The 24,648-nt window shown below is 36.1% G+C and overlaps 1 protein-coding gene across 8 annotated transcripts in view; it reads left to right on the top strand.

Annotated features, from left to right (window-relative positions):
* Nucleotides 1-24,648, top strand: part of LOC309574964 (sodium channel protein type 2 subunit alpha) — a gene marked incomplete at both ends in the record, with an annotated part of 53,320 nt that overhangs the window by 15,886 nt on the left and 12,786 nt on the right. For 2 of the 8 annotated variants that reach the window (XM_082285008.1, XM_082285002.1), the window contains 9 exons: nucleotides 1,040-1,327; nucleotides 4,471-4,851; nucleotides 5,843-5,975; nucleotides 7,552-7,790; nucleotides 8,652-8,825; nucleotides 10,556-10,912; nucleotides 12,557-13,036; nucleotides 22,106-22,226; nucleotides 22,584-22,738. In XM_082285008.1, coding sequence (XP_082141134.1) covers nucleotides 1,040-1,327; nucleotides 4,471-4,851; nucleotides 5,843-5,975; nucleotides 7,552-7,790; nucleotides 8,652-8,825; nucleotides 10,556-10,912; nucleotides 12,557-13,036; nucleotides 22,106-22,226; nucleotides 22,584-22,738 — 2,328 coding nt within the window. Of the gene's footprint in view, nucleotides 1-1,036; nucleotides 1,328-4,470; nucleotides 4,852-5,842; nucleotides 5,976-7,551; nucleotides 7,791-8,651; nucleotides 8,826-10,555; nucleotides 10,913-12,556; nucleotides 13,037-22,105; nucleotides 22,227-22,583; nucleotides 22,739-24,648 lie in introns of all 8 variants that reach the window. The other 6 variants (XM_082285006.1, XM_082285003.1, XM_082285004.1 and 3 more) reach the window with 4 other exon arrangements.

Raw genomic sequence — 24,648 nt, 5'->3', positions numbered from 1 at the left:
GATCCCTTCCAACCTCAACCATTCTGTGATTGTCTGAAATGGAGGTGGAGATGTGGAAAAAAAATCCAAAGAGTAATTCTGCTTATAAAAGTAACAGAAGCAAAACTATTGTAGGTGATGGTGCTTCAGCAATATTTGGCTTTTTCTACTCCCTACACATCTCTCACAGCAGAAAGCCATAGCTTTCCAGTTCTAAAGAGAACTGGAAAATGTGGAGAAACCAAAGAAAACACTTCTGTGGTACAAATGGAATGATTACATACTGCTTTGAAATTCCTTTTCATTTTTTGAAGGCTCTCAAATCTTTAATAGAATAATTGGTAATGTCTGCTTGGCATGTGGCCACATAGAGCAGAAGTTGAACTATGTCTTCCACATAAGCACATTACTAAAGTCAGCAATCAGGATTTTTCTTTCATTGGTCAATTGCAATCTGTTGGGGGAGAATTGTGGGGGATTTTTGGTTTTTTTGTTTTTTAGCCTGTAAATAAATGTTAATAAAATTCTCCACACATTTTGAAAATAAAACAGCAACAAGTATGTAATGCTGTGTAGTTTAACTCAAACCTCTGATTATTATTTGCAAAACTGAGATATCAAAATTACAAGAGATCTTTAACAGACTAGGGAGTATTCAAAATCCATCAAAATGTTGTAAGAAGGTGTTGCTTCCTGTTAACAGGGATTTTACCACCTGTTTGAGCCTTGATTCTTTATTTTTACATAGTACTTCAGATGAAAAATTCATTGCAACATGTTGCTTCAATCTGAAACAGATGCTTGTTAACTTGGTTTTTTGACAGCCCAGTTTTCCCTTGGGTTACTCTTGCTCCTGGTTTATGGAGCAGTGGCAAATTATGGTTTCTGTGGTAATTCACAAATTATACTTCTTATGATATGCTGGGTTTGGTGAAGTGGAAACATTGTTTTTATTTCAAAATACTGATTTCTTTAAGAGTGGCAATAAATTTGAAATAGTGAGTGGTGTGTGTATTTGTATAAATGCTGTAAATTGCACATGTGCTTGTATGTATAGGCGGCGGCAGCAGCTGCAGCAGCTGACTCAAGAGATTATAGTGGAGTAGGTGGAATAGGTGGATTCTCCGAAAGTTCTTCTGAGGCATCAAAACTGAGCTCAAAGAGTGCTAAAGAGAGAAGGAATAGAAGAAAGAAAAAAAAGCAAAAAGAACAATCTGAAGGCGAGGAGAAGGATGGGGAAGAATTTCACAAATCTGAGTCAGAGGACAGCATCAAAAAGAAAGGTTTCCGATTTTCCATTGAGGGGAATAGACTGACATACGAAAAGAGATTCTCTTCCCCACACCAGGTACCACAGTATTATTACCTCTTAAACACCTTTTTTTTTGTCTACTCATCATATAAACAAAGTCCTGTAAAGTAGTTTGGTAAATTCTTGCAAGATACCATACATCCATTAATATCCTAAATCAAAGACTAACCAAGTAAAAACTTGCAGCCAAATAGGAAACTGTAAGAATTTGAGAGATTTTGGTTTTACTCTGAGTTCATGTGTGAAAAATCAAAATTACATGTATTAAGTAACATGAACTGTGTTTCAAGCTTCTTAATGAAAATGGACTGATCTCCCCATGAAGTTGGATGTATTCAGCATGATGAGTGGCTTCAAAACATGGTGCATACATACAAAATGTAATGTTTCAAATGAGGAAAGTGTTAAAAATTGGGATGCAAAAAGCTCAGTAGAAATTACATTAATGCTCATGTGAAATTTGAGAAATTAATTGATGTGAGAACATTAATTGTGTTATCTTAAGGTGGAAATATGTGTGGCAATGTGTCTTTGCATGTGGTCTCTTATACTGAAACACCAGTGACTCAGAGTGCCATCTGCATCTCCCATCCAGACATTTATTTCATTTGATAGTTTTGTAACGTTGTATCTTCTACAGTTTTCAAAGCTCCTCTTCATTTGCCCACCTCTCACTCTCCCCTTAGCACTGCAAGTCCAGATCTCGCATACATTCTCTCCTTTTTCTGCCCCTTTTTTTGCCTCAATATGCTTCTTTTATCTCCACCTTCGCAATTTTCCCTGGTCTTTATGACTTGCTTTCTCCCTCTTTTTAGTCATTATTACTAAACTCATTCCTGCCTTTTTAATCCTCTTCTATTTCTGTCTCTGGAAAGCCTGTTTCATCCCTTAATAGATCATGAGTGTTCATACTCTCTTCATGTATTGTTTTCTCCAGCTCCCATTCTCAAAGAAGCTCAGACCTCTTCATCCAATATTTTCTTACTAAAGACTGTCCTCCTTGGATCAGACTGTGGTGGGAATATAATGTTTCCAGCTATTTCTGCCACTCCTTCCACTCACTTCCTAATGTATTTTCTTTTTCAATAGTAATGCATCTTTCCCCCACCCCACCTCCTTGGTCTGCCAACGTTTTATGTTGTTAACTGTCTAACTAATCTCTGTGAGGCTTCATTGCTGAATTTAGTTCATGATTCATTCTGTTCCTTATACAAATTTTCTCACATATCGACTTCAACTTCATGTTGAAGATCCATTGGATCCCTTAGGTGCATATTCTTGCCTGTCTCATCATTCAAACTGCAGCCTTATTCAACTGCAGCTCAATTCATCCATCTTGTAAGAAATGAAGCATTCCTCATACAACTCTTTCTTCTAACATTTTCATCTCCAAGTTCATTTACAGTTGTTTGACTATGACAGTCTAGAAATCACCTCCCCTCTGGTTTTCCAACCCTAGTACCTTTTCACTGTGGATTCTAACCACTAAACAGATGTTCCACTCACCAGTTTTTAGTAACATTTTCCTAGAGAAAACTCAGGCTTATATATCATCTTTAACTTTTTCCTTGGCATTTCATTTTCTTTCAATGTAAATGACCATTTTATTCCTCTTGAAATCTTACTCTTCCTAACATTTATAACTTTGTCTCCTCTCAATTCTCCTGGTTTAGAAGATCCTTTTACCCCTTTGACAGTTTTCTAAGGGACTTCCACAAGGCCTTTTGCTAGATCCCTTTTCTCTCTCTTTTTCTCTTCTTTTTTTTTTTTTTTTTTTTTTTTAAACTCTATTCTGGATCCACAACTCTGAATCATTTTTAACTTGGACCTCTTTACTGCTGTATTCATCAAGAGTATTGTTGCAAAGACCACTAACCTATCCCATTGCTTTTCCTTAATCTGCTAGTAAACATATTTACCTAAAGAATTTTTTTTAATACCATGAAACATACTGTACCTAAAGTTCCTTCCAACCCACCTTGTCTACTTACAGTAAACAAGTCCCAGCTTTGACCGACCCATACCAGTATTCATAACCTCCTGTTAAATTTTCAAACTAGTTTCTTTGAGCCCTTTCTGGTATGCTGCCCTTCATGCTTGGAAGAAGCTCCCATGAGTTTTCACAGAACACTTCATTGCTTTCCTCAAATCCCTCTTTAAAACTCTCTTTTACCATGCTGCCTACAGAAAGCTTGACAGGGAAGTGACTTCAGGTGAGCTAAGATAACTGTTTATCATACTCATCAATTTTGCCTCTGTGTATTCCCTCTCTTTTTGTATCCATCTGTTGTGTTACATTTAAATGATAAGTTCTTTGCAGAGTGCCTTTTTGTTCTGCATTTTGCAGTCTCTAGAACAATGGGGTTCAGGTCCACAAAGATACGTTTTAGAAGAGAAACAAAGACACTGCTTCATTATGTATCATCTGCTGTTCATAGAGCTCTTGGGTGAAATCAGGTGCTAATACTTATCAATCAAGGCAATTACTGATACGAATTAAAATTAAGAACATGTGTAATTGTTTGTAAGATTAGAGCATTATTTTGACTCTAATACTGAAGAGATCCTCCCATAGCAGAACATTTACTCATATGAGTAAACTGATGTAGATTAGCAAACCCGATCATACAAAATTACAGGCAAATTATTGCATATTCAGGATAGCTAAGACTTTAAAAAAGAAATAAGAAACCCATTATGGCCCACTTGACTAGTATCTGAAAAGATATGTATGTTTTTTAAACTAGGCAGTATTTGGGAGCTACTTCTATGTGCAGACTGAGTCACAGAAAATTTGCCTAAAAATTTTATTTACTCAGCCTGTCATACTAATGCCAGCCTGGGGTAAACAGTGTCTAGATATACTTACTCAATTTATGCACAGTTGATAATAACATAGGCAGAATAGCAGAGGAAACAATTCTGTCAAGCAGTTTCTTTTACTCTAATTAAACTGATTAATTTCATATACCCAAAGCAGTAAAATAACTAGTCTTTGTCTGTCACTTATGTTCTCTTTGTTTACTACCCAAAAGGGAGTGTATTAGGGGGGGACTGTACCAGTTCATTTCTTCTTAGACGACCTTACCCTTTAAGACATTGTGGATTTTTCCTCTGTATGGAAATGTTGTATTTTAAAGGATTTCCTTCTGATAATAATTGTTTTTATTTACCTGCAGTCCTTGCTGAGCATTCGTGGCTCCCTGTTTTCCCCAAGGCGCAACAGCAGAACAAGTCTTTTCAGCTTCAGAGGTCGAGCAAAGGATGTAGGATCAGAAAATGACTTTGCTGATGATGAGCACAGCACTTTTGAAGACAATGAGAGCAGAAGAGATTCTCTCTTTGTTCCTCACAGACACGGTGAACGGCGCAACAGTAACATTAGCCAGGCCAGTAGGTCATCCAGAACAGTACCTGCACTTCCAGCAAATGGGAAGATGCACAGCACTGTGGATTGCAACGGAGTAGTTTCTTTAGTTGGTGGGCCGCCAGCTCTGACATCGCCTACGGGACAGCTTCTGCCAGAGGTGATGATTGATAAAGCAGCCACTGCTAGCAATGTAAGAAAGTCTGCAATAGCTCAGGCATGATGTTCTCTCCCTGTATGATCAGTCACTGTTTCCACAAAATTTAGTCACATGGCAACGATGACCTTTCTGGCTAAGCTGTGAATGCTCCTTTCATGTATTCTGGCTATAAGCTAATAAACTAAAATTATCCAGCTCTCATTAGCTAAATATGTGAAAATGCATGCTAATTGACTGGGAATTAACAGAATAGCATAGTAAACCATTGAATAAATTTAGTTTGTGTAGTCTTACACCCATTGATTCATTATGGTTAGACTTAACTGGATGGTTCTGTACTTGTATATCAGAAAGGATATCAAAATGGAAAAAAGAAATTAATTACATTGACTTAATGGAATATATTAAAGTATATATACATAGTGAGTATTTAGCTTCCTGGTGTCCATACGTGAAACTTTTGATGTTACCCTGGTAGTACAACATGCAAGGGTTATGATAGTGTTCCTGTAATATAGCTAATTTTTCTATGGGTTTTTTATGTCAACATTACTAAATATTTTTTCTTTTGTTTGAAAAATGTGCTAGGAAATTCATAGTTTATTCTAAATTAAGAGTTATCTTAAGAAAATACACTTATTCTTGGTTCCTTTGCTGCTAGCTGTGTGGGCTGTGCATTTTCATCTTTAGAAAAAGACCTCACTGCCTAAATTGAAAGATATTTACAGCAGAGCTCATTGACAAGCATTCTGGAACATTTTTTAGTCTGAAACCTGCTTTAATATCTCAGCCCTGTTTCAGCAAAGTACTTAAAATATATTCTTCAGGCACAAGAGCAATCCTACTGCAGTGTTTGACTATTTGTTCTAAACAGACTTAGGCACACCTCAGTCTATTGCAAAGCCTCAGTATAACTGGAGCATGGTGGGGGCACCAGTGTTTTAAACCAATAGAGTTCTGCAGTAGCTTACAGTGTTATTACATGTACAGTCAATTAGCTATTTCATTGGTGCTTTATTTTCAGGGCACTACTACAGAAACTGACTTAAGAAAGAGACATTCTAGTTCTTACCATGTTCCTATGGACTACCTAACAGACCCTAGTGCAAGGCAAAGAGCAATGAGTATAGCCAGCATGCTTACAAACACAATGGAAGGTATGTAACATAGATTTTTTTTGTATGACAGTGCCTTAGAGTGCTATTAAAATGTGTGATGCATTAAGTAGGAGTGATGTTTTAAGGCAGCTATTTCAGCCTACAGGGTACAGACAAGAGGAGATTTCTATATGGAGTTAGGAGTGGGGTTTTTTGGTAGTTTGTCTTTTTTTTAATATGGGACTGATAAATTTGGAAAAAGAGTCAAGCTTGCAATATACTGATAGGTTTGAGGTGGAAGCAGCAAGCTTCCAATTTAAATGTAAGCAAAATCAATTATTCAAAGTAGTCTTTCTCTAGTGAAGTTATGTTTTGGGGTAAGCTCTTTGGAGGTTACTGAAATGGTTATGCTTCTTGCAGTAGAATGATCCCCTTCTACCAATTCAGTAGACTTGCTGTTGCACAAAGGAGGGATCATGTTCTTCTTTCTGTAAGGCTAAATACAATTAATTTGAATCATGGAATTATGCAACTATTTGTAAGAAAGGGTGAAACATTATGTTGAGGTTTAAATGACCATGCCCAAAATAGCAAATTGGGAGATAATAATGAGCGGTTGTGCACATGTGGATCATAATGCTATCTAAATACTTGTCTGACTTCAGGCTTGTTTTAAATGTTTGTCTTTCCTGAGGAAACTTTAAAATATTTTATTGGAAGGGACCTTAAAGATTATCTAGTTCCAACTCCCCTGCCATGGAGAGGAACACCTTTCACTGGAGCGGGTTGCTCACAGCCGCATCCAACCTAGCCTTGAACATGTCCAGGGATAGGGCATCCACAGCTTCTCTGGGCAACCTGTGCCAGGACCTCACCACTCTGACAGTAAAGAATTTTTGCCTACTACCTAATCTAAATCTACCCTCTTTCTGTTTAAAACTTATCCTGTCACTCCACTCCTGATAAAGGCTCCCTCTCATCTTTCCTGCAGGCCCCTTATAAGTACTGGAAGGTTGCAATAAGTTCTCCTTGGGGCCTTCTCTTCTCTAGGATAAACAACCCCTCAGCCTGTCCTCACAGGACATGTGCTCTGGCCCCTGATTGTCTTTGTGGCTTCCTCTGATCCTGCTCTTATACTGGGAAGTCTAGAGCTGAACACAGCACTCCAGCTGGAGTAGAGGGGGAGAATCCTCTCCCTCAGCCTGCTGCCCATGCTGCTTTTGATGCTGCCCAGGAGGATCTTGGCTCTCTGGGCTGTGACCAACATTGTTGGCTCACATTCAATTTTTCAGCCACCAATAACTCCAGGTCTTTGTCTGCTGGGCTGCCTTCAATCCCTTCATCACCCAGTCTTAACGACAGGTTTCTAAGACAAATTTCTTTTTTGCATTCTATATAGCATTAGCTTGTGAATGGTTCTTTTATCTCTTGAGTCTTTTGTATAGGTAATTTTTTTTTTGTTTTCTATGTTATTTTAAATTGTAATTTCTTTTGACTGACAGCAGTCTTAGTTTCAAAATACCAACACAGTTTATCAACAGTACCTTGGAAAACAGCATTTAGGCTTCAAGGAAATACCCAGGTGATGCTGAATAGAGAAATATCTTTTAAATATTATTTTCATTTTTCTCTCTAGAACTGGAAGAATCGAGACAGAAATGCCCACCATGTTGGTATAAATTTGCTAACACTTGCTTGATTTGGGACTGCTGTACTCCCTGGCTGAAAGTCAAACATATTGTAAATTTGATTGTGATGGACCCATTTGTTGATCTGGCCATTACCATCTGCATCGTCCTAAACACCCTGTTCATGGCCATGGAGCACTACCCAATGACAGAACAGTTTAGTGGTGTGCTTTCAGTAGGAAACCTTGTAAGTCTTTCATGATATGCCATGTGTGTGAAATGCATTTTTCTTTAATTCTCCTGTGACTTATGCACATTCACATAAAAGAAGTTGACTATTTATCGGTTTGGGATTGTTGAACTTAAATTTAAGCTGTTGACATACGAGAATTTCACCACTTTTATTTTACAGAATAAAGGTCTACCGAGTCAATATGCATTTTGATTTTTAAAACCTTCATTTTCTGTCATTGAAGCTTGTTAAAGGAGGTTTTTTTCTTGGATGAGTAGTAACAAATCATACTTTCAGTTCCATTCCCACACCCGTTCTGCTCCTCATTAGCACCTCCTAAGGATCTGGGTGTTCAGGGAATTTTAGAGGGGAAAGACCCAGTAAGTATGGCAGATGTAAGGAAATAATGAAATAGAATAACAGTGTCTTCCACAGGCCATCCTGTAGAAGAATAGTTCTGCTCAACTTTCTGTATAATTTTTTTCTTAATAAAATACGTTTATAATAGGACCAATTATCTTCATCACTAGAAGTAAAAAGATGGTCTAAGGGCAAAGATGAGCTCTAAGGAGATAAAAATGAGCATTAAAATCAGATGCTGTTCTGTGTATTGGCATACATATATATTAGAAGGCTTGATAAAAACCACATTTTCCCATTTACCTTTTTCTTTGGAACCCAAACATTGTGATGCATATGTAAGCTTCAAATATGAATTTTATCCCTAACCCCATCATATGGAAATATAGAGAAGCTATTCAGATTTATCATTAGTTTCTTGCTGAAAATATAACTTAGCAAATATCGATACTATTAGTTTTACTTTTTAGATATTTTCTTCCTAAACTGGAGTAAGAAACTTTATTTTCCTTGCAGGTGTTTACTGGAATTTTCACAGCAGAAATGTTTCTCAAGATAATTGCCATGGATCCTTATTATTATTTCCAAGAGGGCTGGAATATTTTTGATGGTTTTATTGTGAGTCTTAGTTTAATGGAACTTGGCCTTGCAAATGTTGAAGGATTATCTGTCCTTCGATCATTCCGATTGGTAAATATACTATTTAAAATATGTTTCTACATTACATTTTTGTATTTGTACATATATATTTTGTGCATTTTTCATTTGCAAATTATGTATTTGGCTAAGATAGAAGATCTTTTCAGAACTTACAAAATGCTAAATTGCATACTTACTAGATGGCATGTATATATTATGTCAAGTTTGTTTTGCATATTACCGTAGTAATGTCTATTTCTCCTCCAAGATGTGTTGTCAACATCAATTCTATTCTTGCTGAAAGTGTGCTTGAAGGATTAACTTTTATAATAGAAGTATCTCTTAGAGTCTTCTTCCTAGATGATGGAGTCAAAAAAAGCAAGAGCCACAGGGCCCTCACTACCTGTGACTGAAGATGAGTGAATTGCTTGGTAAATAATGGGTTAGTTAATAAAAGTTTATTGACAATTTTAGCTTATAGACTTCCATTAGCAACTGGCTTTCATGGTTAGTTTTAAATGAGAGTAGTGTTAGAATTTTTCATTGTCCAGGGGCTTTTCATCCCTACCAGCCTTCTCCATACCATCCTCTGCAAGGGTCTATCTGCTGTCCAACAGCTTTTCTGTTCAGAAGTCATTACAGTGTCTCTGTCTGTTATTAGATATCTCTTTCATGAACAGGAACTTGAAAAACCTTGGTCTTGCTGCAGACTAGGCTAGCATGCAAGTCAATGTCCAAATCCTCTTCTGAAAAGACCTACACATTGAGAGACGTGAAGCCAGAGTTCCTAGTCATCAAGCTCAACTTTTGCCTTAAATTTTAAAAAAATATATTTTACTTTAATTTCAAGTTAAATAAATCCCCTCTAAAAAATAAGGGTTTTTAAGTAAGTCTGTTTTCTGGTTCTCTGCATAGCATTATACTGTACTGTGCCTAAAGTCTAAAATCTGTCTGGATTGACTTCTCTCTCAGTAGCAGGGTCTGGTTTTAACTTGGCATTTATGTGTTTCATTTATAAAACATAAAATCATCACATTAAATAATATTTAGTTTTATATTCATTTTAGTCTTCTGCTCTTTCAATTGTCTGAACACTTGCTGTATCTTTCCAATAATTTTTGTCTGTTTCAAGTTGTACTTACTAATATAATACTTTCCTTTGTTTTTCTCAATGTCATATGACAAACTTTGTAAGACACATTACATTTCTTTTAAAAGACAGAAAACACATTGTTAAAGATTCCTTCAAGTCACTTGTATGTCTGTCATTAACAACTCTAGCTTGTTTCTCTTTTTAGGAAAACCGTTTCCTCCAGCTCACTGCCAGTTAAGATGAAAGGATCTGGAAGTGACTATACACTTATTGTCCTGTTAAATGATCACATTTCATATGTGCTAATTTATTTTTATTAATATTTTCTTATAGCTAACTACAGGAGAAAGACTGTTTTGTCCAACTTGTTTAACAAGTACAACTTCTTTGTAAATACTTAAAGATACCAAAAGAGTCAAAGTCTGAATTGGAGTCTTTGTGATAATTGCAATTCAATTGGAATGAGCATAGAGACAGTATTTTTGATTTCTTATCACTTGAATCAGGACTTAACACTGCTGATGTGTAGTGTTGTACAAAGAACTGGAAACAAATTTTGTAACTAACACTTCTCAAGGTTACAAGAGACGTGATGTAGACACAGGGTAACTGAAATATGGAATGTATAGCAGTTATTTCATTACAATTAGCATAATGAAGAACCATATACCATTCTTCTGTTTTGCAGCTTCGAGTTTTCAAATTGGCAAAATCTTGGCCAACTCTAAATATGCTGATTAAGATTATTGGCAACTCAGTGGGAGCTCTGGGGAATCTGACCCTGGTGCTGGCCATCATTGTGTTCATTTTCGCTGTGGTTGGGATGCAGCTGTTTGGCAAAAGCTACAAGGAATGTGTCTGCAAGATCTCCAGTGACTGTGAACTTCCTCGCTGGCACATGCACGACTTTTTCCACTCTTTCCTGATTGTATTCCGAGTGCTGTGTGGAGAATGGATAGAAACGATGTGGGACTGCATGGAGGTTGCTGGCCAAACCATGTGCCTTACAGTCTTCATGATGGTCATGGTGATTGGAAACCTAGTGGTATGTGATCAGTGGGGATTTTTAAAACTTTTAGGACATATTTTCTGTTTTTCATTATTTAGAAATCCAAGATGAAGACTGGAGAAGGACTTCAGGAAATCATGTAGTTCACTTGTGCTCTCTGTAAACCAGGTTCAAATACACCTTGATCATTTATGAAAAATGTTTGTCTACTTTTTCTTTTAAATCTCAGTAGGTTTATAACCTCTTTAATATGATCAGTGCTGAATTATGCTTACAGTTAAGAGTGCCTTTTAAAAAAAATCTAATTTAAATTGCCTTTTACATCCCAGTAAACTAAATTGTCTCAATATTGATGGAAAACTGTTGGTCTTTGTGACAACATTTATAATACTGAAGAGTTTACTGTTTCCACTTTCACTCTTTCTTTGTGAAACAAAACAAGCCTAGCTCTTCAATTTTTTCTCATAGGTGATGATTTGTAAACGGCGTATCCCTTTTGCTATTGGCCTCTGAATTCCTCCCAAGCAACATTTTAAATAAAGACACAAGTATTGAATAATGTGGAATAATGATACTTCCATTTCTAACATTCAGCATTCTTGTAGTACACCCCCAAATGACACATTAAATTTCTGTACCAGCATTGCTTTCCTGATGCAGCCTCTGTGCCCCTTTCTGCAGTGCTTCCGCCTTGCCAGTTTTCACACCCTCTGTATATATACTTTTCATTTTTCTTAACAATCCTTTCTACAACAGTACTTCAGAATTAAATACCATATTGATTTTGAATCATTTCACCAATTTGCCATAAACCATGTTTATGTAGTTCTTCCTCCTTGAGTGCTGGCATCCCTTCTCTTTTTGGTATGATCCACAAATTTTATAAATATGCTTATCCACAGTCATCACTACCAAGTCTCACCAGACTAATGTGAGTCCTGTGGCATATCTTATAAAATATTCTGCAAGTTTGAACAGGCAGAAGTGACAAATATAATTTAACTGATTTTTAATTTAAAGATTTTTAATCAGTTTTGCACATGGTCTGTCAGAATTGCATGCAATCCAAATTTCTCTTTTATGTCTATAAAATGGCATGCAAGAAAGTCTGAAATAGTTTCTTGAAACTGAGGTTAAATAGTTTCTTGAAATTGAGGTGTATCACATTTGTGGACTCTTTATCTCTTAGCTAGTGTTCCTGCCCAAAACCAAGATAGACTCATATATACTTGCCAAATACAAAATTTTACCATATTCTGAATTAGAGGTACTAGAACTACGGTCTGTTGAACTGTAGAAAACTAGAATTTGCCTACCTTCCCCTGGCCTATGAACACTACAGCGGATGTAGCTTGCATAAATTACATTATGTTGTACTCCACCTCGTTATGCTGTTCTCCATTTTGAGGAGAAGATCTGCACTACTGCCATTGTGGAGGAGACAGTCAAGGAACAGCTCAGATTTTCACCTTTATTAGTCACGTTAAACCAGCTAAAACTGTTTTTGGCGAGATAATAAAGTGTGAGGGACAGGGATTATGAACTGAAAAGAATAGCAGGGAGGTGTGTTGAAATAAAGTGCTAGCTGTGAAATGAAAATTATCTCATATTGAAAAACTCATAATGACATTGCTTTTATGACTTAAAAATAAGAGTAATTTTTTCCTTACTGTCTTTTAGGTACTCAACCTCTTTTTGGCCTTGCTGCTGAGCTCATTTAGTTCAGACAACCTTGCTGCTACAGATGATGATAATGAAATGAACAATCTCCAGATTGCTGTGGCAAGGATTCAGAAAGGCATAGATTATGTGAAGAGAAAAGTGCGTGAATTCATTCAAAAAGCCTTTGTTAGAAAACAGAAAGTTTTAGATGAAATCAAACCTCTTGAAGACCTAAACAATAAAAAAGACAGCTGTATTTCCAACCATACAATAGTAGACATAGGTAAAAACCTTGCCTATCTCAAAGATGGGAATGGAACTACCAGTGGCATAGGCAGCAGTGTGGAAAAATATGTTGTTGATGAAAGTGATTACATGTCATTCATAAACAACCCAAGTCTCACCGTGACAGTGCCCATTGCTGTCGGAGAATCAGATTTTGAAAATTTAAACACAGAGGAGTTCAGCAGTGAATCAGACCTGGAAGAAAGCAAAGAGGTAAACCTATTCCTACTTTTAAAATACTCTGATGCTTTGCTTTTTTTTTTCTGAGGTTACTAGTGTTGAACTCAAATCTTTCTTTAATTCCTTTACAACAGCATGTACAAACTCGTAATGTTATTTAAGGTAAATTGATGTAAGGTTGTAAGTTTTGAAAGATGGTGATACAATATTGCATTTACAGTAATAATCAAGATGCATAAGAAAATTTTTTAGAAAATTAATATTTTCTTCTATTTTATTTAGTTAAATCCTTAGCAAGCAAAGGAACCAGTTTAATAGCCCTGGATACCAGAAGTCATACAAAGTGTCTATGGCTGGTGCAAATTTCTCCATGCGTATTTCATTAGAGCAGTTTACTCTTTTATCTGTTTTTTTAATGGTTCATTCTGATGTATTTAACCTTTTTTATATAGCGAAAATGCATCCATATATTTTATAGATAGGTACATTTGAATATTGGACTAGCATCACTAAACAATTTCATATAAATCACTAATAATCCATCTGACGGCAGCAGAACCACTGAAGAAGTGAAGTAATGGCCTTATTGTAAAAAAGTTACAAAGCTTAATATCCCAGTATAAGATCCTTTCATTTGACTACTCATTGTTATTTTCAAAGCTGTAAGATATTTGAATCTGTTACCTACTGTGACTAATAAAATGTACCTCTTTCTGGCACTATGTGGTACCAAGTGGATAAATCCAAGCTAGCACTGAGAGTGATAGTGGATACCAAGGCATTATTATTGTATGTGTATTATTAACCCACTGCTTTGTCCTGCACAACTGAAAGTGGTGGAGACACATCAACCCAAGTGGAGTAAGTCTGTGCAATGCTTAATATTAATGCTAGTTCATTCAGCATTAGCATGGGTATTTTTGAACAGTATTGCATGCTGTGGGGTAGACATAAACTAACATAAAGGCTTTCATTAGTAATTTTCTCTTACTTGAATCTGAGGGTATAAATATGGGAAAGATTCTAGTAATTTTCTACCTGCAATCCTTTTTTGTACAAACTGCATCACACATTTAGTCATATTTTCTTGTTTCTTATCACAAACGTCTTTATTATTCTTATGAAAATATTTCCTTGTTTCAGATTGATTGTATTAACATTTATCTTACTCTTCAAAACCAGTACTTGGGTGTGGAAGAAATGAGTTGTAGTTTAACCTTCAGTTGTTATGGTTTTTACTGCACAAGAGCACTATGTCACTAGGAGAGGTGGAGGATGAACTTCATACAAACCTCTGTGTTGGTGGTTAGCAGGGCTGAGTATGACAATGGTGCATCTCTTACTTCATGGTATAACAGGATGATGTGACTTATGACCGTTTTCATTAGCCAGATCTTTGTTTTCTTCCCATGGAATGACCCTAATTAGGTTATTCTACAAGGTGACAAAAATACTGACTTCCTATAGGAAAAACTTTAAAGCGGATTGTCCCATATTTGAGACATGACCTCCAGTCATTAAGCTTCCACCATAAAAGAAAAGCTTTCTACTCCACATACCATATTTAAAAGAAAACAGTGTCTTCATTGCATTCTTGGAGGCACTTAATGCTGTTGTGCTTCAGGAACTGCAAACTGAACAGGTGATAAGACAAAGAAATACATATTAAGTCAGGGATGAGCTAGTGCCAAGCAGTTTTGATTGGCCAAGTCTGAAACTCTGCTGAGTGTATTCAAGGCCAAAATTTCTTACTAATGCAGAAGTTGAAGGTGAAAAATTGAAGGGAATGTTTATCAGTTTCAGGGATTTTCAAGAGAGACACAGCAGTAAGTAAAGATTGTGATCATATTTCTTATTAAAGTACCTAAATTTCAAGTGGATTTGAGTCACATAAGCGTGACACAAAAAGCACAAAATCTTAATCCTAGTTCCTACTCTTCACTAGATACTCTTAACCACCACAGGTTTTGATATAGAGGAGTGTTGGCTTATTATTTCATTCTTGTAATGAAAATGATCCATAGGAAAATAAGGCATTTTTTAAATTAAAAAATTGACTACAAATGGCTTTTTTACAAGGCTTTCTCTTTTTTGTCATGCCATAATGTGCCATGGATTTCTGGCCTCTCATGTTTTCCTTTTTATATGACACTGCTGTTGCCGAGTTGATCTGCCAGTCATTCCATTGCTTACACCACAAATGAAAAAATTGAAGTTAGAAACTGCCCTCAAACTGTGTTCTGTTAGCAGATATGCAGATGAAAGGCAGCTGAGGCATCCAGGTACTGTGAGGACACTGCACAAGATAGCCAGATGCTAATGAGTGTGTATCTGTGTGCTTCTGCTTGCTTCTGTGTCTACAACCAAGTACATGTATTCACTGTTGTATAGGGCAATAAGCTGAATTTCAACAAAATTGTTTTTATTTATTAGCAAGTTTTAATAAAGCATATTATTGTTTGGTGAATTCTTTATTATAAAACATGTATATTCCAGTAGTTTGACAGAAATGGTAACTAGATTATGCCTTTGTAGAAACAATACGTATAATGTTGTACATGCTTAGTAGGTGTGAATTAACAAGGAATTTTCTAGAAAATTACTGAAGCCTAAAATAAATTTAATTATAAAAACTTCATGCCCATAAGAATGTCAGTGGGTGAATACAGTATAATAAGGGAATTAGAGAACTAATACTAAATAAAACTTTATCATGGAAATAGGCCATTAGTAATTGTGGAACCACTCTGCTGAGTCCATTGGCCTATAAATAAAGGTCTGTGGATCTGAGCTGCATTACTGCTATTTAGTGTAGAAACTATAAAGATATTTTTTCCATTTTAGGTTCTTAAGTACTGTGGGGATGGTTTATATGGAAAATTTTGTTGTACATGTATGTATAATAATTAGTTAAAATAATCATAATACTGGGTAATAATTAATTTATGCTAAGTGTAACTTATAGGCTAATAATAACACCAAGATATACGAATGACAAAATATTTTGCAATGCTTTGAAAAAAATGGGATCTCCTAATGCTGTTGCAGACACATTAATAATGTATATTTTACGTAAAGCAATATTCAGCGCAAAAAAGCAGAGGTGCTGTGTCCTGAACTTCATTTCCTACCGTTCTTACTTCTCACAGGAGTAGAACCAAGCTGGATCAGTCAAGCGGGCAGCTCTGGTGCCTTTTAGCGAGGCAGAGCATCGTGTCACCAGTTTTACACAGGTTACCTAAGCAAGTTATACATCTCTCTCTCTATATATTTAATCACCTTTTAGCGGATATTGACTGGCCTGCATGCTCTTCAGCTATGATCCTGTCCCATTCATTGCAATAAGTACCAACATGCACAGCTGCTCCCTGCTGAGCCACGGGACTCGCATCACAGCATGGTCAGGCAAGAGCAGCAGCCCCAAGATTTCTGTGGTTCCGATACTTTCCGTGATATTTCAGTAGTATTTTGCAGTGCATGCTATGTACCTTTCCCAGTCTTGATATAGTTGTCAGGATTCTGTTCTTGAGGGGTTTTCTTTTGTTTTGAGGGAAGACAGAATACGTAACACATACGCCATGTTTCTCATCAGAAGCTTATATATTTTTATATATATATCTATGTCCATCTGTAAATTGTGTTGATAATGAAAAGCTGATAGCTGTTTTAGAAAACTTTCATACTATTGTGTTTTAACTTCTAATGGAGGTAACCTGTAAACTCATCATAGTCATGATTTTATTTTTCACATCCTTTTTTCTTAGAAGTGCTTTTCTTTAGTACTTGTATAAGCATTTCGTTATTTTGGCGATTAATATGCAGTACTTGAAGCACCATTAAGCATGAAATTAATTTAATTTCTGCAGTCAAAGCATGTGACCATAATTTGGTTAAAAGAATTAATACAAAACTCTTATTTGGCTGGTCAAACATTTGGAGATCAGTTCTGCTCTTACTTACGCTCACACTTAGGTGTACAGGTGCAAAGAGAAAACTAATAGCAAGATGTGGCCCAATTCAATCTTACTATAACTCTTTAATTTATGCTCAAAAATAATTACCTCCCCAAGCATCTAAAATTGTCTGCCTTGAGAAACTTATTCTCATCTCATCAGAAATAAATACAATTCAACATTCTAGTAAATGAGCTACTGAGTTTGGATCAAAAGGTCCGGAAGTTCACCAGCTTCAGTATGATCTACATCTCACCTATTAAACATTGCCATAATATTTACAACACCAGAGTTGCTGCTTTCAGTTTGGTAAATCAGTGGAGTTAAAATATACTTGCTTCAGAGCTTTTCCTCTTATATTTGGTAAGAATAAGTTATCTGATAAAATGTATTCTGATTTTAAAATATTCATTATTTTAAATCCTTTGATACTCTGAAGAATTTAGCCTTTTTCTTGTCAATGGTCCCATTGTATTGGCATAATGTGATTCACTATGGATGATAATAAGTTGTTAATGTTAGGGTTAACTGAAGTTCGCTTAATTAATATTTTCAAACAGCAGTCCCTTAGTTGCAGAAATATCCTTTCAGTATTGCTTGTATAAATTAAAGAGCCTTTTTAAGTAGCTGCTGGTGGGAGAGCTTTTTTCCCACTGGCGCATATCTCCACTGCTACTTAAAATCCTTTTGCTTTCATACAACTTCTTTGCAAATATTTTCATTTATGAAGTTCTCATGAATAAGTAGATCAAAGGAATTATGAATACCAATAAAGTACAGAGTGGACTATAACTTAGAGATAGTGGTTTTTGCAGTATTTGCAACCAATAATCATCACAAAATTATTTTGTTTTGATTTACGGTGTTCCGTTTTTTTGTACTGATAGAGTTATTCTGCTTAACTCTATAGGCATTAGAAAGAGAGACATTCAGATTCCACTTAATTACACCAGTGGAATCACAGTGATATCTACCACTTCAAAGATTTTATAGGTGATATAGCTGTACTGAAAAAGACTGGATACTTTGGATATAATATTGCCATTTATATCACAGAACATTTCATACTGACATACACACTACTGAGAAAATAAAACCAGTATAATTTCCATTATTTAGCATTTTCACAGGTATTTGAGAGGAAAGGAAACTGAAAGCAAAATCAAAATGGTGGTTTCTCTTGGCGCCATCTTCCCACTTATGTCTGTCCTGCTCTTTGCTCCTTCTGTCCCTTAAATTATTTCAACAGCTATAAGTGGCATCCTGGCCAATCATGAAATTTCAGGCTTTGTTAAAAATGTTAAGCTAAGAGCTGTCCAGCTACTCTCAGATCATCTTTGGAACAAACCAAGAAAGAAATGTTAGAAGGTAAAAGGTTTGGCTGTAAGTGAAGCAGAATTGTATGAATCTATGAGATGTTGTCAAGGTTCAGAAAGTAATTATGTCAAAAACTTCCTGACCTAAACTTGGCTGCTGCTTTTTGCAATGCTTCTCTGATAGGCAAGCTGCTTTCCTATCTTGAAAGCTAAACTAAAATCTGTATCTCATACTGTACTATATTGCTGACTAAAGCATGACTGGCAAGGCTGTTGGTACACGTGATGTAAAAGTTATTTCAATCTTTATGATAATCAGTATACTGCTGCTCTAGAAACATGTAACTACTTTTGTCCCCTTACTGTTTACTTTGAAAAGGAGGTGGAGTATGTACATTCTAAGGTTTTGAAAAACAGTTTTCTCTGAGAATAATTTTCTTAGCATACTATTCAGAAAATTTCTATCTTCATAACTCTCAAAGAGTGTCTAGTGCTTGATCTGGATAAATCTCTTGTAATCTGCATGACTGAATACTTTTGAAATCTAGAATCATGGTATAACAAAAAGCTTAAAAGGGACTTACTATTAGATCAAAACTAATGCTTGGGTTTGGTGATTATCTTGTTTCTATAGGTTCATTTTTTTAAAAAGCTATATACAAGTCAAGTAAATAGCCATTGCCTAAATCCAGTTTTTGTAATGCTGGTAAGCAGAGAGCAATTTACCAGGTACAAAGGTAACTTTCAGATATGTTCAGGTAAAGAACTGGGATATATGCTATATACCTAACACATCAGGGTCTGCAGTTAGGGGTAGTCTAGCTATCCAGTTGGATTCCATATGCATGAACACTGGCAAGTCACAGTAAGTGCTAGAAAAAGTCTTCCTATGTATTAAGGCATGGACAAAACATAACAGCAATAACATGGCCCATTCCCAGGTGATGTTGTGTTGCATACCCAGAAATCAGTACAAAGTCCCTGGGTCAGGTGCTTTATACCAGCGCGTAAGTTTGCTGTGGACATATGTGAATGTTACTGAAAAGTTTTCCTAGCATACTGAAATTGAGTTGATAAAATCTTGAGATGTTGTATCATAAAACCTTCCTAGATGTTTCTAATGCATACTAAATTTTATAAATTTTGTACATAATGACATACAATAAATTCAATGTTAAAAATTACAAAGAAAAATGACAAAATAAATTATACTGTTGAAAATTTCTATTTTTTTTTCCTTTCCCAAATGATGCTGAATTATTACAGACTGAATTTATTGAATAATTTTTATAATGTTTTTCTTTACCTACTGATCAGGTTGGGGCTAAATTTGGGTATAATAGAGCAGCATGCTAAGGAAATACCCTTAAGTCAACAGAAGAGTAACTGAGTTCTCAGTGGGACAAGGCATTTATTGTTGCATTTCAAGTATCAGCTGCTGTTCATTCAATTTAGGATTTTTCTGTTTGGTTTAACTCCTGTGATTATTGTTACAGCTCTGTAAATGAAGCATACCAGAGTTTTAGTGAGAAGAGACTTGAAAGATACATCTCACCATACACAATGCCCCACATAAATAAAGTTGTCTTTTTGATGTTCCTGATAATTGACAGTTCTATTGATAATTTTCTACCTTCCTATCTGATATTTTTGATCTCTCCTTATAGTGGCTATCTCTAATCTTCCATGTTGAGTTAACTGTTAGTCTTAAACAATTTCAGTAATAGGAATTCATTACCCACTGTGCTTATTAAACTAACTGCATAATATCCGAGTCACTGAACTCTTCATTTTCCTGTTAGAGAATGGACAGTAGGTCTTTCAAACTTATGGTTCAGCCAGTTCATAATTTTTGTTTGCTCTGCTACTACTACAGCATTCTGCTAGAAATGCTCTCCAGATTGGAATGATGCAAGCAACATTTTAAGAAAACACCATGTAATAAAAACAGTCACTTCTCATTTTAAAAATTATTTACTGTATTGTATTGATAAATGGTAATTTTTAACATCGTATATAATTTTTTTGGAATGTACCTTGCATTTATGGTATTTCTGGCCTTTCCTCAAACTGATGATTGACTTCAACTGATGTTTAAATGCTGTGGTCCTTACTTGAGGACTACAGTATTTATCCCATACTTTCCAGTTTCTCCATTTTAGAGGCAGTATTCCACAATGACCAAACTGCCATGCATTATCTATAATTCAAACATATTGCAATGGGAAATTGGTCGATAATAATCTGCAGAAAAGCATGCATCCATCTCTTTGTACATTGGACCTGACCTCAATAGATGTTAAAACTCATGCAGAAATATGAGACATGAATGTCTAAGCTGGGATTTAAAAAAAACCATAGATGAAATGGGTGTGTAGGTGTCACTGAAACTAGGTGCATAATACACCTTCCAGTACATGTTTCCATTTGCTCGGCCTTCCTCTGAAATGTGCTCTATAGTGAACCATGGTACACAAAAATCAAAGTTACGCTTATGTCAAAATCGCAACACAATGTATTGTCAGTGTGATTCAATTGAGTCAGAGTGGGGGAGAAAGGAATGAATCTTTTGAATATTTGTTGCTATGTAAAATTCCATTAAAGTTTCAAGTTACTTTCTGTATCCACAGATTAATACTGTTTACATTTCCTTTACAAAAAACTGTATAGAATTTGAAGCTACTCAGAAATATTTTGAAGGAATAATGCCTCTAACTTCAGATTTAAGTGTCAGCAAAAATATGTATCTCTGATGTTACCATAGACCATCTCTGTCTAATATTGATTCCCTATAGACTCTATTCTAAATCTGCTTACATCATTCCCTTTATAAGATTAGCTACTTATCAATGCAGCCATTTTACTGATGTTATACTCCATATAGTGATAACATTAGACGAGTCATAGAATGCTGTAATCAAACTACTTTTACTTATTATAGTACTCATATTTGTCTGTTGCCAACATCATATGACAGGGTGAAAGAATAATTTTTAAGGTTTGGATTATATTATTGGTATGATTTATTGGTGCAGTATTATTTTATTTACAGTATTGCTTTAAAAGTATTTGTTTTCACTTCAGTATTTCAAAATATTTTTGGCCTTTTACAATAATTGGACATCTATGTGTACTGTACCAAAGTAATAAGTAGTTTCAAAATGCACAATAAATCCAGAAAATGCATTGGCAAGTGAGTATGCAAAATATCAGCTACTGCTCCTAAGGTAATGTGCTGCTCTTTCAGAAATAAAGATAATTAAATTATCCTATACAACTCATAACATGTGTTTTCATGTCGATAATAATGAAAAAATTATAGTCAAACTTTTTAGATTTAGATTTTTACAGACTTGCTAAAATAATATTTACTTGAGACATGAAAATACATCTGTGCAGCTTGCTGTTGGTTTGGTCATGATGTTGGAAATTTATTTGTATTAACACATGCTATTTGAAGTGTGATCTAAAATGCAGCCACATGATTGGAATAATTAAACAGTACAAATGTGGAAAGCACTCATTCTTAGCTTACTGAAATTTCACTTCAAAATTCTTATGTGTGGCTCAGAATAGTAGTCTAGTAATTTCAGCAATTCCTTGTATGAAAATATCAAAGTATTTTCAATATGGAAAACGCATATTATGTAGTTTCTAATCTTGTGACCTCACCTGTAGTAGAGCAATTTGGCACTATAGATTGTAAATAAGAAGTTCTTTCAATATCAGAGCACTCAATACATTCAAAATATTTTGATATACATTTCCAACATTAACTTCTATTCAAAATAATAAAACTGGAAAAAGATAATTATGTGGGGTTTTGTTCACAGAAATTGAATGCATCCAGTTCATCAGAAGGCAGCACAGTTGATATTGGACTACCTCCAGAAGGTGAACAGCCAGAAGCAGAACCTGAAGAAGTTCTGGAGCCAGAAGCTTGTTTTACAGAAGGTAGGCAAAAAAAACCCATATGCAAGATAAATAGACCTAATTGTGTTCACTTGGGCAGGATTCTCATTTTATTCAAAATCAAAAGAAGTTTTGTGATTATAGTCGTAATATCTGTTTGTATTAGTAACTCCTTCAGAGTTACTGCCATAGATTTACTGTTCTTGTGTGTTCTCTCTCTTTGGAGGGTATTATGAAAGATACAAAGCTTTAACTTTGAATATTGAAACAAAAATGAGGAGTTACAAGGATCTATTGCAGTAGGACTGAAATAAGTCAAATGACTACCATTCATTGTGATTCCTAATAAACACTTACTTTATTCTGACATCTCAAAATTTGTTATCACTTTACATTTAGGGTGTGTACGGAGATTCAAATGCTGTCAAGTCAGTGTAGAAGAAGGAAAGGGGAAAGTCTGGTGGAATCTTAGGAAAACCTGCTATAAGATTGTTGAACACAACTGGTTTGAGACCTTCATAGTCTTCATGATTCTTCTCAGCAGCGGTGCTCTGGTAAATTAAGTGTGGAACTATTGTGACTATTGTGATTTTAAGCAGCAAGCATTTAAAATTACAGTTAATCACATAGCTACAGGTAAAAAATTAGAATTTGATACCCAATTTATAAATGTTCTAATAAAAACATATACCCGCAAGTATTTGGCATATATTGTAGGACATGTAAGAGTTTGCTTGTGGGCTGTGAAACAAATTGCTTGGCAAGTTCAAAATGTAGTGTTAATGGAAATAAGAAATTAGTTTTATCAGACTGGTGTTCACATGTCTTCATATTGATGATAATAGCGCTTTTTTTTTGATACACATTTAAATAAAAACACAGCTGAGCTAGGAACTTACCAGCAGCAACTTGAATTGTCAAACTCAGATGTAAGTTGCCAACACAATTCCATGAGGTATTTTACAGATTGGTGTTAAATCAGGTGCATTGTGTAGATATTGAAGTAATGAGTTCCTCATAACAGGGGAAAAATATAATATTCTTGCTACAGTTGGCTCAATGCACAGTGATTCACTGTCAATGGATACATTTTCTTTTGACAAGACAGTTCTCTCTATTTAGAATTGCTTTGTAGGTTAGCATGCATAGTTTGGTTTCAATTATTCCCCAAAAAAACTGTATCACAGAGTGATTTTTAAATCCCTCATATAATTTTAATATAAATTTGTAACTCCCACAAAGGAGGTCCTTATGTCAATAAGCCCTTGCTATATGTAGTGATTCAGTGTATGACCCTGCCTGGATGACAGGTACCCACCAAAGGTGGTCTGTAACTCCGCTCCACAGGTGGACAGGAGAGAGGAAAATATAATGGAGGGTCCATGGGTTGAGATAAGGCCCGGGAGAGATCACCCACCAAATACTGTGGTGGGCAAAACAGACTCAGCCTAGGGGTATTAACTGAATTTATTGTTAACAAAATCAGAGCAGGATAATGAAAAGTAAAATAAATCTTAAAAACACCTTCACCCCATCCCTCCCTCTTTCCCAGCTCTACATCCTCCCCCAGGAGCACAGGGAGACAAGGAATGGGAGTTATGGTCAGTTCATCAGTGGTTGTTTCTGCCACTGCTCAGGGAGAGGAGTCCTTCCCCTGCTCCAGCCTGGGGTGTCTTCCATGGGAGACAGTTCTCTGTGAACTCCTCCAGTGTGAGTCCATCCCACAGGGAACAGTTCTCCACAAACTGCTGTGATGTGGGTCACTCTTCCATGGGGTATAGTCCTTCAGGCACAGCCTGATCCAGTGTGGACCCCCCCCATGGGGGTCCTACTGGTCCTACAAGTCATACTTGGACACCTGCTCCATGGTCTGCAGGTCCCTGCCAGGAGCCTGCTCCAGCATGGGTTTCCCAAGATTCACAGCCTGTTCTCGGGCATGCTCCTGCTCCAGCGTGGGCTCCTCCTTGGGCTGCAGGTGGATCTCTGTGTCCTTGTGGATCTCCATGGGCTGCAGGGGCACAGCTGCTTCACCATGGTCTTCACCAAGGGCTGCAGGGCCATCTCAGCTCCAGTGCCTGGAGCACCTCCTCCCCCTCCTTCTCCACTGGCCTTAATGTCTGCAGGGCGGTTCCTCCCACATATTCTCACTCCACTCTGCCTGCAATTCCACCTGTGCAATATTTTTTTTTTTCCTTCTTAAATATGTTGTCATAGAGGCATTACTATTATACCTGATTTGCTTGGCCTTGGGCAGTGTTGGGTCTGTCCTGGAGCCAGCTGGCATTGGCTTCTAGAAGCTTCCCACAGAAGCCATCCCTCTATCTCCCCCCACTACCAAAACCTAGCCACACAAACACTACCCATGGAAACAAATTAAAATGAAGTTTGAAGAGTGGTCTTACAGTAAGTTTTGTGTATCTCTGTTCAGCTCAGCTGATAGCTGAATATTGTTTGGACCCAACTT

The sequence above is a fragment of the Coloeus monedula genome, assembly GCF_965178545.1.
Source record: "Coloeus monedula genome assembly, chromosome: 7".
In the NCBI taxonomy this organism is placed as follows: domain Eukaryota; kingdom Metazoa; phylum Chordata; class Aves; order Passeriformes; family Corvidae; genus Coloeus; species Coloeus monedula.
Note: the sequence above shows the minus strand (reverse complement) of the source record. Positions and strands in the feature narration are given on the sequence as shown.